Consider the following 14,215-nt stretch of genomic DNA (forward strand, 5'->3'; position numbering starts at 1 on the left):
TGGAGAGATTAGTTAAATGGTTAAGAACCTTACGATCAGTTTCATGCTTTTATTTTTAGTTTCATGCTCATTACATTTTATATTTATTTAAATCGATGTCTAAACTTATTAACCGTGCTACAATTATTATCCTATCGCACAAATTACTATAATATACTATTCCAAATTATAGTAGGAAAGATTATTCAAATGGTTAAGAACATAACGATCAGTTTCATGCTCATATTTTTAGTTTCATGCTCATTACATTTTATATTTATTTAAATCGATGTCTAAACTTATTAACTGTGCTACAATTATTATTTTATCGTACAAATTACTATAATATACTATTACAAATTATAGTAGGAGAGATTATTCAAATGGTTAAGAACATAACGATCAGTTTCATGCTTTTATTTTTAGTTTCATGCTCATTACAATTTATATTTATTTAAATCGATGTCTAAACATATTAACCGTGCTACAATTATTATTCTATCGCACAAATTACTATAATATACTATTCCAAATTATAGTTGGAGAGATTAGTTAAATGGTTAAGAACCTTACGACCAGTTTCATGCTTTTATTTTTAGTTTCATGCTCATTACATTTTATATTTATTTAAATCGATGTCTAAACTTATTAAGTGTGCTACAATTATTATTTTATCGTACAAATTGCTATAATATACTATTGCAAATTATAGTTCTAGTAATTATTTAAATGGTTAAAAATCTAACGATCAGTTTCATGCTCATTACATTTTAGGATATATATATTTAAATCGATGTCTAATCTTATTAACCGTGTTACAATTATTACTTTATCGTATAAATAACTATAACATACTATTACAAATTATAGTTGGAGAGATTAGTTAAATGGTTAAGAACCTAACGATCAGTTTCATGCTCAATGTAATGCATGCATAAATTGTAAATAATAAATCAGTCTGTTTGATTAAAGAAAATATTCAATTACAGTCGTGACCTCATCTAATTCGTTTTGACAAAAAAAAATTTATTTTAAATGTTATTTTAAAAAACGATTGCTGTTTTTTTTGTGAAACTAACTTTTATTATTCAGTATCTTTCTGAAACAGATGTATAAAAAATACATTTATTTTTGTTAGTTAGAAAGCAAGTGTGATAATATACAAACTATTTTGAAAACTGACCTATTTTGATTTATTAATTGACTTATTTTAAGCCTATTAATAATTTATTGTTTATGAAATTTTTATTTTGATTGTAACTTGAACCATAATACAGTGAACGTTACAGAAACTTAAACACAGTGTTAAATTGATCTGAGTTTCCAGTCAATTTAAACCGTAATATCGTGTTCAAAAAGGATAACATTTCACATTGATTAAGTTCAACTAATAACTTTATTGAGGTTGCAGCATTTATGTATCATAAAGCGGTACCTTCAACCATAATACAATGATAGATATAGAAACTTTAATATGGTGTTAACTATCATACAGTGAACTATTATATAATGAAAGTTTCAGAAACTGTGTTGATTGCCAAATGAAATTAAAAAGTGCTTATCCCAATTAATTTCCTTTCTCGATAGTGATTCGCCTTTCTCGATAGCGATTCGTCAGATTTCGATAGCGTTTTTTTTTTTTTTTNTTTTTTTTTTTTTTTTTTTTTTTTTTTTTTTTTTTGATATTTGCAACTGATCACTCTACTATATGCTTTACGCTACATTTAAAGTAGATGATAAAAGAAATTATATAAAAATAAACACGCGTACTATGAGCACAATAACTTCTCATTTTAATTTTAAATATTTAAACTACTTTCACCTAGTGATATAGCTTTAAACGTAAGACTTTTTTTTTAAAAAATCTACGTATCTGTGCAAATACGAAAAGCACTGTTTTGGAAAATGTCATTTGAAATCACTCACAAAAAATTCAACCGGTACTCGTACTAAAGTCGATACCATTTCTCATTAGCATTTTTAGAAAAAATGCAATTTGTGTGAATGTCAAATAATATTGAAATTAATAGAATCAGTTTTTTGAAAACTTTAATTAGTGTTTTCCTTTAGCCAAAGGCCATTTTGGGGCCATGAAATTTTTTATGAATCTTATTAAATTTTAGGGGAATCTTATTAAATTTTAGGGGAAAAGAAAGAAAAATGCAGACAAGTTCCATACATCGGCTTATAAGTGCAGTAAGACCTCGATTATCCGAGCTAATTGGGACCGCTAGTACCTCGGACATCGGAAATCTCGGCTAATAGGAACCATGTATAAAAGCCTTCCGTGCTTGCGAATTTAACTACTTTTGAAGTAAACAATAGAACGTTTTTCAAATGATAAAAATAAACATATATGAACTTATGTTTCACAGCTAAAAAGATTTAAAAAGGAAATCAACTCTAGTAGTAAATTTTAAAAAGTAAAATGGAATTTCTTTAACTATACTTAGTTAAATATCGAAAGACGCATTTTCAAAAATAACACAAATCTCAAGAAAATATTGTATTTTTAAAATTTACATGATTAAACTTACAAGTCACATGACCACTGTTAACAAAGCATTCATGGATGTTGTCTTCTCAGGGTGTAATATTTCATGGAAGTTGAGTGCTTTTGTGGGGAATTAGTGCCTGTAACACGGACAACGAACTAATATGTGTATAATTTCTTCCAAGCTCATTTTGGAGAGAAGAAAAAAAAAATTTAGACTTCGTTATTGCCTCGGTTGACAGAAACCTCGGTTAATCAAAGCTCGGTTAATTGAGGTTCTACTGTACTAAATATTGACTGAAATATCCATCCGATTGAAACTCGTCATTAAGGTATTAAATTAAAGAACATCCGTGCCTTGCCTGGTATTCAAACCCAGACCTTCTGATGTAAGGTCAGCCCCTTGACCACTGCACATTCCGGTCGGCTCAGCTTAAAGGTATGACCATAAATATTATAGGCTGTAGTTGTTCGTAACACTCAGAAAAGTTGATTGAACATTATATTATAATATCAGTTTCTCGATCCCAAATACAGTACAAATTCTTCCTTGAAACAGGATTTTGTTGGGATTAAATTGAACCATGTTTCCATTCAGGTTGAACCAGTATATCATGGCATCAATCTCAAATTTTATAATTTTTATAATCACAAAGAATACATTTTAATTCAAAACACAGCAGTTGTCACGTTTTCGTTTCTTTATTGATATTAGATAATACATTATTTATACAGTCTTCTTCATCGCCTGAAAAACTAGTTACACATCTACGCATAAAAATGCCAATATTATATCTTTACAACTTCAGTTTATGTAATATAAGAGGCTGAAATAATTATTTCAACCAATTTAAACTGAAAAAACTGTGTATGAAATAACAGCACTGGCTTTTAACAATCATTTAAAGTAGATAATTATTATCATCAAAAACTGTTAAGAAGTTAAAAAATTAAGTGTATCTACATTCCATGTATAAGTTTTCCAAATATGTTATTTGTACAGCTTTATGTGTTTAAAAATTTTAACAAATTCTATTTCGTAAGTTTCATGCTAAACTTTTTTAAAGATTTCATAGCAGCTTCAATTTACAGTCATATTGAGCAAAAAATTATTGTTATTGATCATTACTGATCATTAGGTTCTAGATGTAGCTTGTTGGCTGAATTCCCACAACTTTCTTGCCATTTCATCATCCTGAGCTCTTGCAGAAGGCTCTATTCTGGTGCAGTTACTGAAATTAGACAATAAAATTAAAAAAAAACACTGCAAATGATTTGTACAAATAAGATGCATTTAGGATAAAAAGTTTTGACTTGCAATTCAGTTTAAAATTGCAAAGAATATTCGAATTCATTTAATTGTATAAATTGAGCATGGATATAGTTCTTGTTAAACCTAAAGCAATATACTTAAAATTGGCATACCCTAGAGCTATTACGGTTGGGCCTTAGTGCAGTAAAATCCGATCATTAGATAAAAAGTTATTCAGGGGGATTTTTTCCCTGAGGAAATGTATATAATAAATATTTTCAGAACTTAATTTTAAAGAGAGTAGCACCACTTATACAAAGTTAGACTAACCATCCGATATCGAACAAAGTGATCCGAAAGTAAGTTTTGATTTTTTCGAGTGCAGTGAGCACTAGAAAAGTTATTAATATATTTTATTCAACAGTTATTAATATATTTTCAACAGTTATTAATATATTTTATTACTTTTTCTTTTTAATTTTGAGTCTGTTTGATTGCTAATGTGTGAAATATTAATTGGTGATGAAATTTTTGCACCGTTCAAAAACTTACATTGGTTTCTGATACAATGCTACTGCTCAAATTTATGCCAATTACCTAGTATGAATAACGGTAAAATTTAGTTTGACGATACATTCCATTTTAGGATAAAATGATGATACTAATTCTGCTTTTGACGGTCAGAAAACGATTTAAATTTTTTATTCCCAATCAACTCAGTGCTCCAATGAAAATTTGAACTTTATAACTTGTCAGAAAGTATTATTGAAGAAAAATTAAATTTGGCGGTAAAATGACGATACATTTTGCTTGTATCGATCAGGAAATGATCTAAACTTGCATTGTCCCTCAAAGAACTTTTAATAGCCAGAAAAATGTTGAAAAACTCCAATCCTTACAAACAAACGTAGAAAAAATTCCAGAAAAATATATATATCAAGAACAGAATGAAAACATTTTACTTTTTGTTTTCAATATCACTCAAAATAAATAAATAAATAAATTAAAATAACGTACTTGAAATATTGAATTGTAAATATCATACATGTATAAAAACAATTGAAATAAATATGTATTTATATTAATAAAAAACATTCTACTCTATTGACATATTCTTAAATATTCTATTTAATGATTTAGAATTAAATACAGAGAGAGAAAAAAAGATGCATTAGCAAAATGTTACTGCTTTTACAGCAGGAAGAAGTTTTAAAAAAATGTTATGTAAGTATCCTTCATTCACAGTACAGAAATATAATTTGTAAGTCATTCCATTTCTTAAGTTAGAATTAAATTCATTATTTCTATTATTCGCCCAGGCATTTTTATCCTCCTATTTTTAATGTCCTTTCCTTTTATTCATTAATAATAATGTATCAATTCACCTTTTAAAAATTCTTCCATGGTGATTATCTAGCATTTGAATAGAATAAGTTACATCATTATGTTTTTTGATTATCTTAAAGAGACCTGAAAATTTTTTAGATCTTATTTTTCACTACGGTTTCAGTTTTGTTTACTTTAAGCATCTGAGAAATTATATAAGTTTTATCATCTATTATGTTTAAATCAAAAAGAACTTCCTCCAAGTAATGACTTTTATCTAACTGTAGTACTTGTATATAGGGATTAAAGTATCAAAAATTAATGACGAATTTCGACCAAAATGTATCATATATGGGAAAAATCCTGGTGGGCAATGTTTGGCACCATTATGCAAATTTTTATGAATTCTTGTATTTTTAAATAGAATTTCATCTTTCATTAAATAATTTATAGTTTATTTTACGCTAGCATTAATTCGTTCATTCACAGTATTAGCCGCCGGATGTGCACAAGTGGTGGGATTAATTTTAATGTCCAAGAATTTAAAAAAAATATTCAAATATTTCTGATGTACACCGAGTACCGAAATCCGTTAAGATCATATCAATTTATAGTTTATTTTACGCTAGCATTAATTCGTTCATTCACAGTATTAGCCGCCGGATGTGCACAAGTGGTGGGATTAATTTTAATGTCCAAGAATTTAAAAAAAGCATTCAAATATTTCTGATGTAAACCGAGGACCAAAATCCGTTACGATCATATCAATTTATAGTTTATTTTACGCTAGCATTAATTCGTTCATTCACAGTATTAGCCGCCGGATGTGCACAAGTGGTGGGATTAATTTTAATGTCCAAGAATTTAAAAAAAGTATTCAAATATTTCTGATGTGAACCGAGGACCGAAATCCGTTAAGATCATATCAGGTTTGCCATAAATGCAAATATATGTAAAAAAGACAGAGTCAGTAGTTATTTTGGTTAACGTAGTTTTGGCTCTAAATGTTTGCTGAAATGATTAATAAGAGTCAAATTGGACTAGGACCAGCTGTGACTAGGACCTATGGTTTGTCCTCAGTTGTGAGTAGGACCTATGGTTTGTCTGTGATTTGTCCTCAGCTGTGTCTAAAGAAACAAATTCAGATGGTCTTTTTGGAATAATATTATTATGTGAAGGAGCTTGAAGTGTTTCGTAATGTTTATTTAAATACATTTAGGTCAAGATTTAACAAAATTTTCTGTATCAGAATACATGGCATACCAAAAATATCTACATTTTACATACATATTAAGGATTTTACATATTACATATTTAGGATTTTGGAGCAGCAATAATTCTCAATATATATATCGATTATTCTCAATATGTCAACACATTAATAATTTTATATCAGAGTTAATAAAGTGATGTTGATTAGATTTATTGAATTGTTTATTTCCAATGCTAATATAAATTTTCTTAATATTTTCATCTTATTTTTGTTTCTGTAAGAATGTATCGTTAGCAATTTCCAGAAGGTGGTGCTTGTTTACAATGGTATTGTTTTTCATAATTTTGTTCTTCGTCGTTAGAGTTTCTGACAGAAGGAAGTATTCCTCATTTATTTAAAGTAGTTGAGGATTATTAGTTACATCATGTTAGGGTGGTTCCTGTCCTAATCGATTAAAAAAATCTGATAAAATATTTTGAGCTCCAGAAAAGTGTTTAAAAGTAAAAGAATTTCCGCTTAGTTGAAGTAACCAACTTGTTCAGTCCAAGGGAAAAGCTTACTTATAATGTTTTAGGGGTTTACTACCAGATTAAATAATAAAATGCCGATTATAAAGATAATGTTTAAAAGTCAAAACAGATTTTATCATTGCCATTAATTCAATTTTACAGGATATAGGAATTTGAAAAATATGATACAAAAGGAAAATATGTAATATAAAAAATATGATACATGATAATTGAATATTGAAATTCGAAAAATATGAACCATATCTGTATTTAAAAGAAAGTCTTTTTCCCATTGAGTCTTAAGAATGGTTTATTAAAAAATACTTTATCGTAGAAAATTAAAAATATTTTGATTTTCTTCAGTCTATTTGAATTTAACTTTACTGGGGATTAAATCAATTAACTGTTAAATTTGTTTGTCATAGCATGGAAGTGAATTTTCATAATATCCACAAACATTAATTAATTTCGCAAGTTGTCTCTAAGTTTTAGGAGTACGAAACGTTGCAATTTTAACTATATTTGATTGACTAGGTACAACGTTTTATTTTGATATTTTTAATCCTAAATAATTTATTTCTTTAAGGTAAAATTTACATTAACTTAGTGAGAGAGTTATATTATATTTAATTAAAATAGAAATAAGAATTTTTAATATTTCTATAGTTTTTTCAAAAGAATTACTTGCAATTACTAAATCATCTTGATACGCTGATATTCATTCTATCAAGATGATTTAGTAATCGCAAGAATTACTTGCAATTACTAAATCATCTTGATACGCGCGTATTCATTCTATCAAGATGATTTAGTAATCGCAAGAATTACTTGCAATTACTAAATCATCTTGATACGCGCATATTCATTCTATCAAGATGATTTAGTAATCGCAAGAATCACTTGCAATTACTAAATCATCTTGATACGCGCATATTCATTCTATCAAGATGATTTAGTAATTGCAAGAATTACTTACAATTACTAAATCATCTTGATACGCGCATATTCCTTCCAGTTGAGCCTTCTCAATTATTGAAATCATAAGAGCCTGAAAAGCTGTTTTTAAACCAAAAACTAATATTTTATTTTTAAATGTGCCCCAAGGGGTTGTAAATGACAGTTTATTTTGGTATTTTTCATGAAAGTTGAACATGTTAGAAAGGTCAAGACAGCAGAAGAAGCGGTAATTAGAGTAATTTAAAATGATATTTTGAATCTTAGGAAGTGAGTTAGTCCAATGTTTAGCGATGTTATTAATTAATTGCAAGTCGAAAGCCAACAGGTATTACTTTATCTATACATCTGAGCGTTTTTAAAGATTTTGAAAAGACTTGATAATTTTTTCTAATAATAATTGTATATAATAATAATTGCATAATAATAACTGTCTTTGTTCTGGTTAATCGAAATGACCTAGTTGAAAATCACCTTCCTGTAATTCACTTTTTCTTAAATTTATTACATCTCTTGCAGGTACAATTAATTACATTTGAAAATTCCTGTCTTTTAATTTTATCTTTTTCTTCGTTTTTAATACTATAATCAATAAAATTTAATTAGGCTGGGATAGCCTGGTCGGTAGGGCACTGGGCCCAAGTCCGAGAATTCGTGAGTTCGAACCCCGCCGGCCGAAGACTCCCCGTGTTGTTGGTGACTGATGCAAGTCAAAATTCTGTCGAGTCGCTAAGTCCTCCATGTTCCCATAACAAATCAATACCTCTGGGGGTACTAGATTGGAGATCGATCGTTCTCTGATTCAGGCCAAAATTATGATCTGTGGATGAATGAATGGATGTATGGATGGGTTCGCCTTATAAACAGGTGTGACGTATGATGTGGCAGAAGTCGAATTCAAGGCCATAGATGGCGCCACTGAAAAACAAGAATCACACACTCAGCCTTAAATTTGCTCGATTTCACCAAGCAGGCTTGCCCTTGTGACAAGTGGCATTAGAACCAACCCAACCATAAAATGTAATTTTTTAATAGTCAATTAATTTTTTAACAGTTTCATGGTTTGGTAAAAAACCATTCTAACTACGGATTTTCTTGGTAATCTTTGCGGAGAAAACTTACCAAACTTAATTGTTCTTGTATTCTAAAAAAAAACGAACCGTTAAGACTAATGATTTACTTTATGACATTTTTGGAAAAAAATTGTGATTGTATGGTAAAAAAACTAATGAGGCAACAGACTTACTTCGTAGTTTGCTCAACCAACTTTACTACATGTTTAAAATCGTAAATTTTGCGGGATTTAGAATCACCAAAGCGTAACATTCATAAGAAATAAAGCTTATCGGGAGTGTTTGGTGCTCGAACTTAGGCTTAATCTATTATGATTATATGTACACGAGCATATCGGTCACGATCGTAATATACTGACACTAACTAGACAGAAAAAGTTTAAATCGGTGAACAGATTGTCTCCTACCTCATTGCATGGCATTGTCAAACCAGGCACTACACAAATAATAACTATTGCAAGACTACAGGAACTGGAAAAATAAGAAAACACCAGGTCGTAGAAAACGTACCAATAATAGTACCCTGACTGGTTTTCTAATGACTCCTCAACAGCGCAGTAGATGGATGTCTGAGCACCATTGCGAGCGTTCTTCCAGAACAGTTTGCTACATCCTTCATAAATGTGTCCAATGAATTTGTTTACTGAGGTGTTTAAATGGCGTCCTAGGCCTGTATGAACGGCACCGGGGTGGAGACAATATGTCGTTACGTCTGTACCTGAAACAGAAATTACAGGGTATTTGTAAAGTAGAAAATAATTTCAGAATCCTTAATAAAATTAAAGTTATAAAAAAAATATGCACATTAGTGGTCACAAATGCATACTTAAGTTAGAAAGAACATAAGTGTTTTTAAATTTGGACAAACTGGTATTGTCTGCAGCAACTATGGTCAAACACTTTTTACAGGGCTTTATCTTTTAACGGCCATGGAAGAAATGCCACGAACTTTTAACGCCTGTCAAATGACGTGTGCAGTACCTGAATTGGTACCCCTCTTTTCGGAACTTCAACACCACAACCACAGAGAGGACTTTCAGCTATCAATGTGCATATGGCTGCATATACTAGCCGGTTGTTTATTTTGCTATCAATGTCGTGAGTGATGCTATAGATGTGTTCCAAACACTCATGGAAGTTAATCAGAGCAAAGCAAAGGTATTAAAATCATCTAAAAACAGTTATTTGAGAATAAAGCTTAAAGGTATTTTCCAGCGCTTACTAGACAAATAAAGTCTTACTAGACAAATAAACAAGGGTTTGAAGAATTGAATATTTTCCTTGCTTTTTCTTAACTTTTTAAAATTATTGATCACCGTTAGGAAGCATTTAGTTTTTTTTCCTCAATTAAGAATTTATAACCCGTAAGGCATATAAATTTTTTTGTTGTTTTTGTTTTTCTTTCTTCTTTTGTGTATTTATTGGCCATCGTGATTCTCGTGTGTATTTCCTGTGTAGTGTCGTTTTTGTTGTTAATCTTAGACCCCAAATAGGTGAAGCTATCAACGGCTTCGAATTTGTAAGCTCCAATTTCAAACTGTGTTTCTTCATAGTCAGCTTTTGTGCCGGGCATATATTTAGTTTTATTAGTAAAGCGGTACCTGTTTTAGAAGATCAAACACGGAACTTTGCAAATCATATAAAGAACCCAATGTCATTAAATTTATCAAAATTCAAAGGATTAAATGGGCAGGCCACATTATAAGAATGGAGGATAGCAGGACAACCGAAAAAGTTTTCTGTGCCAGGCCAACAGGTACAAGAAAAAGAGGACGACCAAACCTAAGATTTCTAGACTGTCTTGAAAAGGACCTACAAGTTCTAAATATAATAAATTGGAGAACCTTGGCTAAGGGACGAATGTCTTGGCATAGGCTTGTTGAGAAGGCCAAGGCTCATCCTGGGCTGTCGTGCCAATGAGAAGAAGAAGAAAAAGGTATATAAATTTTTGAATTTAATTTTTTTCAAGAATAATTGAGGTGGTCATTGCAGAACATCCTGCCATCTCAGCATAAAGTGCTTGTTTTATTTTTTTAAAGAAATTCAAGCATTTCAAATATATTAATCATTGAAATGATTTATGATCTTATTATTAGTTTAAAATGTAATTAGTACAAATCACTTTACCTTCTAATCTCTTTGCTAGTTCACGCGTAAACAGTATATTTGCCAGCTTGCTTCGACAATATGCAGCTAATGGTTCATAATTGCGATCTAGGTTGATGTCATTGAAATTTATCTTTCCATCTTAAACAAGAATTAAAACACAATTAGATCAAGAAACACATTGAAAAAAAGAAGAAAATTTACAAAAATTATAATATTACAAATAAAATTAATCCTGATAAATAAGGCTTTTTGACTATTCAGGAAAAAAAAGCTGGCCTTTTTAAAAAAAGCCAGACCAGCTGGTTTTTATTAAAAAGACCGACTTTTATTTAAAACAGCCAGTCTTCATTGGCTTTTTGAAATTTTATTATTCACGTACTTAAATTGTTTTATTAATGATTACTCAGTAAAATAACTTAAGTAAAACATGTTACATTAATTTTACTGTCTCTTAAGGACATTTATTCCATAAATAGATAAAATGCTATTAAGTCATAACGATACAATTGCTTCTCCATATTTGCTTCCAAACCAAACATTTTTGTCTGAAATTATTTTAACCATATTCTAATTCATCCCAACTGTTCTTTAAATGGATTTCACATGATTATTTTTTAAAATTATTCTAAATCATTTAAATATTAGACATTTTCTATAAAATTGATCATGATTTCTGCGAACTAATTATCATATTTTTTTAAAAAGTCGGGCATATAGTAATTATAGTTGATTCTGTATTATTCGTATACTTATAAAGCATTAAATAAGTTGGTTTCTAATTGTAGTTCTAAGTTGTTTGAAATTATCTTTCTTAATGCTTCCAGTGTTAAAGCTGTTGCTTCTAATTGTTACGAAAGTCCAAAGTTGTAGCTCTAAATTGTTCCTAACATAAAATTTAGTAATTAGTTAACATTTTTTGTATTATTTAAGTTTTGGAAAAATATTAGTTTTATTGAAAATCAGTTTTCTTAATGTTAGTCAGTCTTTTTTAGGTGGGTTAAAAAAAAATTACCGACTTTTTTTGTCTTGGCTGAAATTCGGCAACTCTTTAATCATTGGGTTGATCTTGGAATTACTTCAATGGTCACAAACAATTATAATCTCAATAACAGGTGATTAATTTCATAAAAAAATTTCAAATTTTGCTTTTTTTTTACACATACATTTTATTAAAAGGTTTTTCTGTTCAAACTCAGTTGTTTGTACTCAGTTTGCGTTTCCACATTTTGTTTGAACAAACGTTCCTACGTTTCTTAAAAGTGTTTCAAGTTAAATTAATTTGAAATTATAAAGAAAGAAAGAAAAGTTAGGAAAAAAATCCTACTGAAATGAAGTATTTTTACAATGTTCTCTCGACTATTTACTATTTATCTACTCTTATCTTTAAAATATACTGGGAAATCTAAGTAATTAATTAAATGTATGCAAACTAAGCTAACTATTCTGTACAACATGCAAATTAGTTAAACCATTTTTACAAAAGAGTAATTTAATTGGGTGTTTGCAACTCGAGAAGAAGTGAAATGATTATGCCTAACATGTGATTTAAATCAGATTTGATTGGATGCCTGTAAGTGACGTCACGCATGTGTGTCAAACCTGATTGGCTTCTACATCCACAAATGCCGATGACGTCATCCACTTGTATCCAATTGCAGAAACTAATTAAATATACTAATTAGATTTTTAAGATATTATCTTAGGCATAGGTAACTCTTAAGCATGCTACAGACCTAATACTAGCGTAAAAATAAGTAAGGAAAGAAGTTAAAGAATTACAATTTTAAGACCAATGGCATGCAGGCAGTATTACGTTGTAAGTTAAAATCCGAAGTGAAACTTTTAGAAATACGAACTGAAACTTAAATGTTAGGGCATGCGCGCATCCATTGCATAACCTCCCCCCAAATACTTCTAGGTTAGTTGGCTTTACGTACGAGATCTGGATGTAAGATGTTATGTTTGTCTGCTTGTTAATTGTATACCATTGTTGATGTTGTTTTGCTGAATAAAATATGTTATTAAATAGTGCTGGTATTATCCTGGACCTTCCAAACAGTGACATACGTATCGACTAACTTAAAGCTATCTGAAAGCTGAAAGCCGTTACCGAAGAGACAACCCTAGTAGTCCTAAGAGTGTTAACTCAACAGAAAATATGGTACTCAAGAAAAATATAGTGATAGTCATTAGTCATAAAAACTAGGTAGTTTCCTATGCAAAATGACTTCAATAATAATACCATTTTGATATTTTAATGTACTATTTGGCATTATATGATTCTAATAAAATATTTGCGATAACCTTTCAAGCATTTCACTCTTGCCTTTAGTCATCATTTATTCTTTTTTCTTAATGATGACTAATGACGATTATGGCCGGCATGATATTAATCCATAAGAAATGAATGTATCATATACACATAGTCAGTTTTATTATTTGGTCATCTGAGTTATAAATTAAGTAGTAGCATTTAAACATTATTATTATTTTTGAAATAAAGCTTTATTAAAAAAGGGTAAATGATTGTAATTTTGCTTTGTGTATAATTTAACTTATCTTAAAACTGCCAATTTTTCAGAATAATCATGTTAAGTTTCCCTTGGTACGCGTAACGGTGAATTTTACTCAAAATTCGTTCATAAGAGCAAAATTAGTATTATTATTATTTTTTTTTTGCTTGCTTTCGAAATTATGAGGATTTAAACATTATCACTCATTTCCTTTAAATAAACCACAAAGCACATGCTGTAAATAAAATAAAATTAAGTCAGTTTGATGACAAGAAATACTACGATATACGTAATCAAAAATACTAACATTTAGGCTTGGTGCTTTTAACACGAAATCAACTGATTGTGTAAAGAAAAAAAGTTTCTTACGGAATTTAAAAAAGGCATTCTGAAAAGCACAAAACGACGTAATACAGTGTTGATTTTTAAATTCTATATAGTACAGTTTTTCTGTATTGTTTCCAGATAAGTATTCCATAGTTTTGACGAATATCCTCTAGATAACATAATAATACACAAAAAATCTTATTGCTGACACTGAAATCATTATTGGTTTTCTTTACAAAACTATGTACCAATGTGGAAAAAGTAGACAGGTATCAATGGAAATGGATAGATACCATTTGGATATCTTGGGAATATCAGAACTTAGATGGACAGGTTTTGGCAAGATTAAAACTGGAAGTGAACAAATCATTTTGTACTCAGGAGCTGAAGAAAAGCACGAAAGAGGCGTGGCGCTAATCATTAATAAAGAAACAGCGGAGAGTCTTTTGGAATGGGAACCAATCAG

The 14,215-nt window shown here is 29.6% G+C and overlaps 2 protein-coding genes across 2 annotated transcripts in view; both read right to left on the bottom strand.

The window, feature by feature from the left end:
* LOC107440647 (uncharacterized) overlaps positions 1-14,215 on the bottom strand; it is a 56,114-nt gene that overhangs the window by 38,068 nt on the left and 3,831 nt on the right. The window lies entirely within an intron of this gene.
* On the bottom strand, positions 3,157-11,047 carry LOC122268411 (retinol dehydrogenase 12; the record flags this gene model as incomplete). The annotated part of the gene is given in 3 exon segments (XM_043055146.2): positions 3,157-3,705; positions 9,311-9,518; positions 10,928-11,047. Coding segments are annotated over 3 exon segments (425 nt in total), but the record flags the coding sequence as incomplete, so codon positions are not given.

Source organism: Parasteatoda tepidariorum, chromosome 10 (genome assembly GCF_043381705.1).
Source record: "Parasteatoda tepidariorum isolate YZ-2023 chromosome 10, CAS_Ptep_4.0, whole genome shotgun sequence".
Lineage (NCBI taxonomy): Eukaryota > Metazoa > Arthropoda > Arachnida > Araneae > Theridiidae > Parasteatoda > Parasteatoda tepidariorum.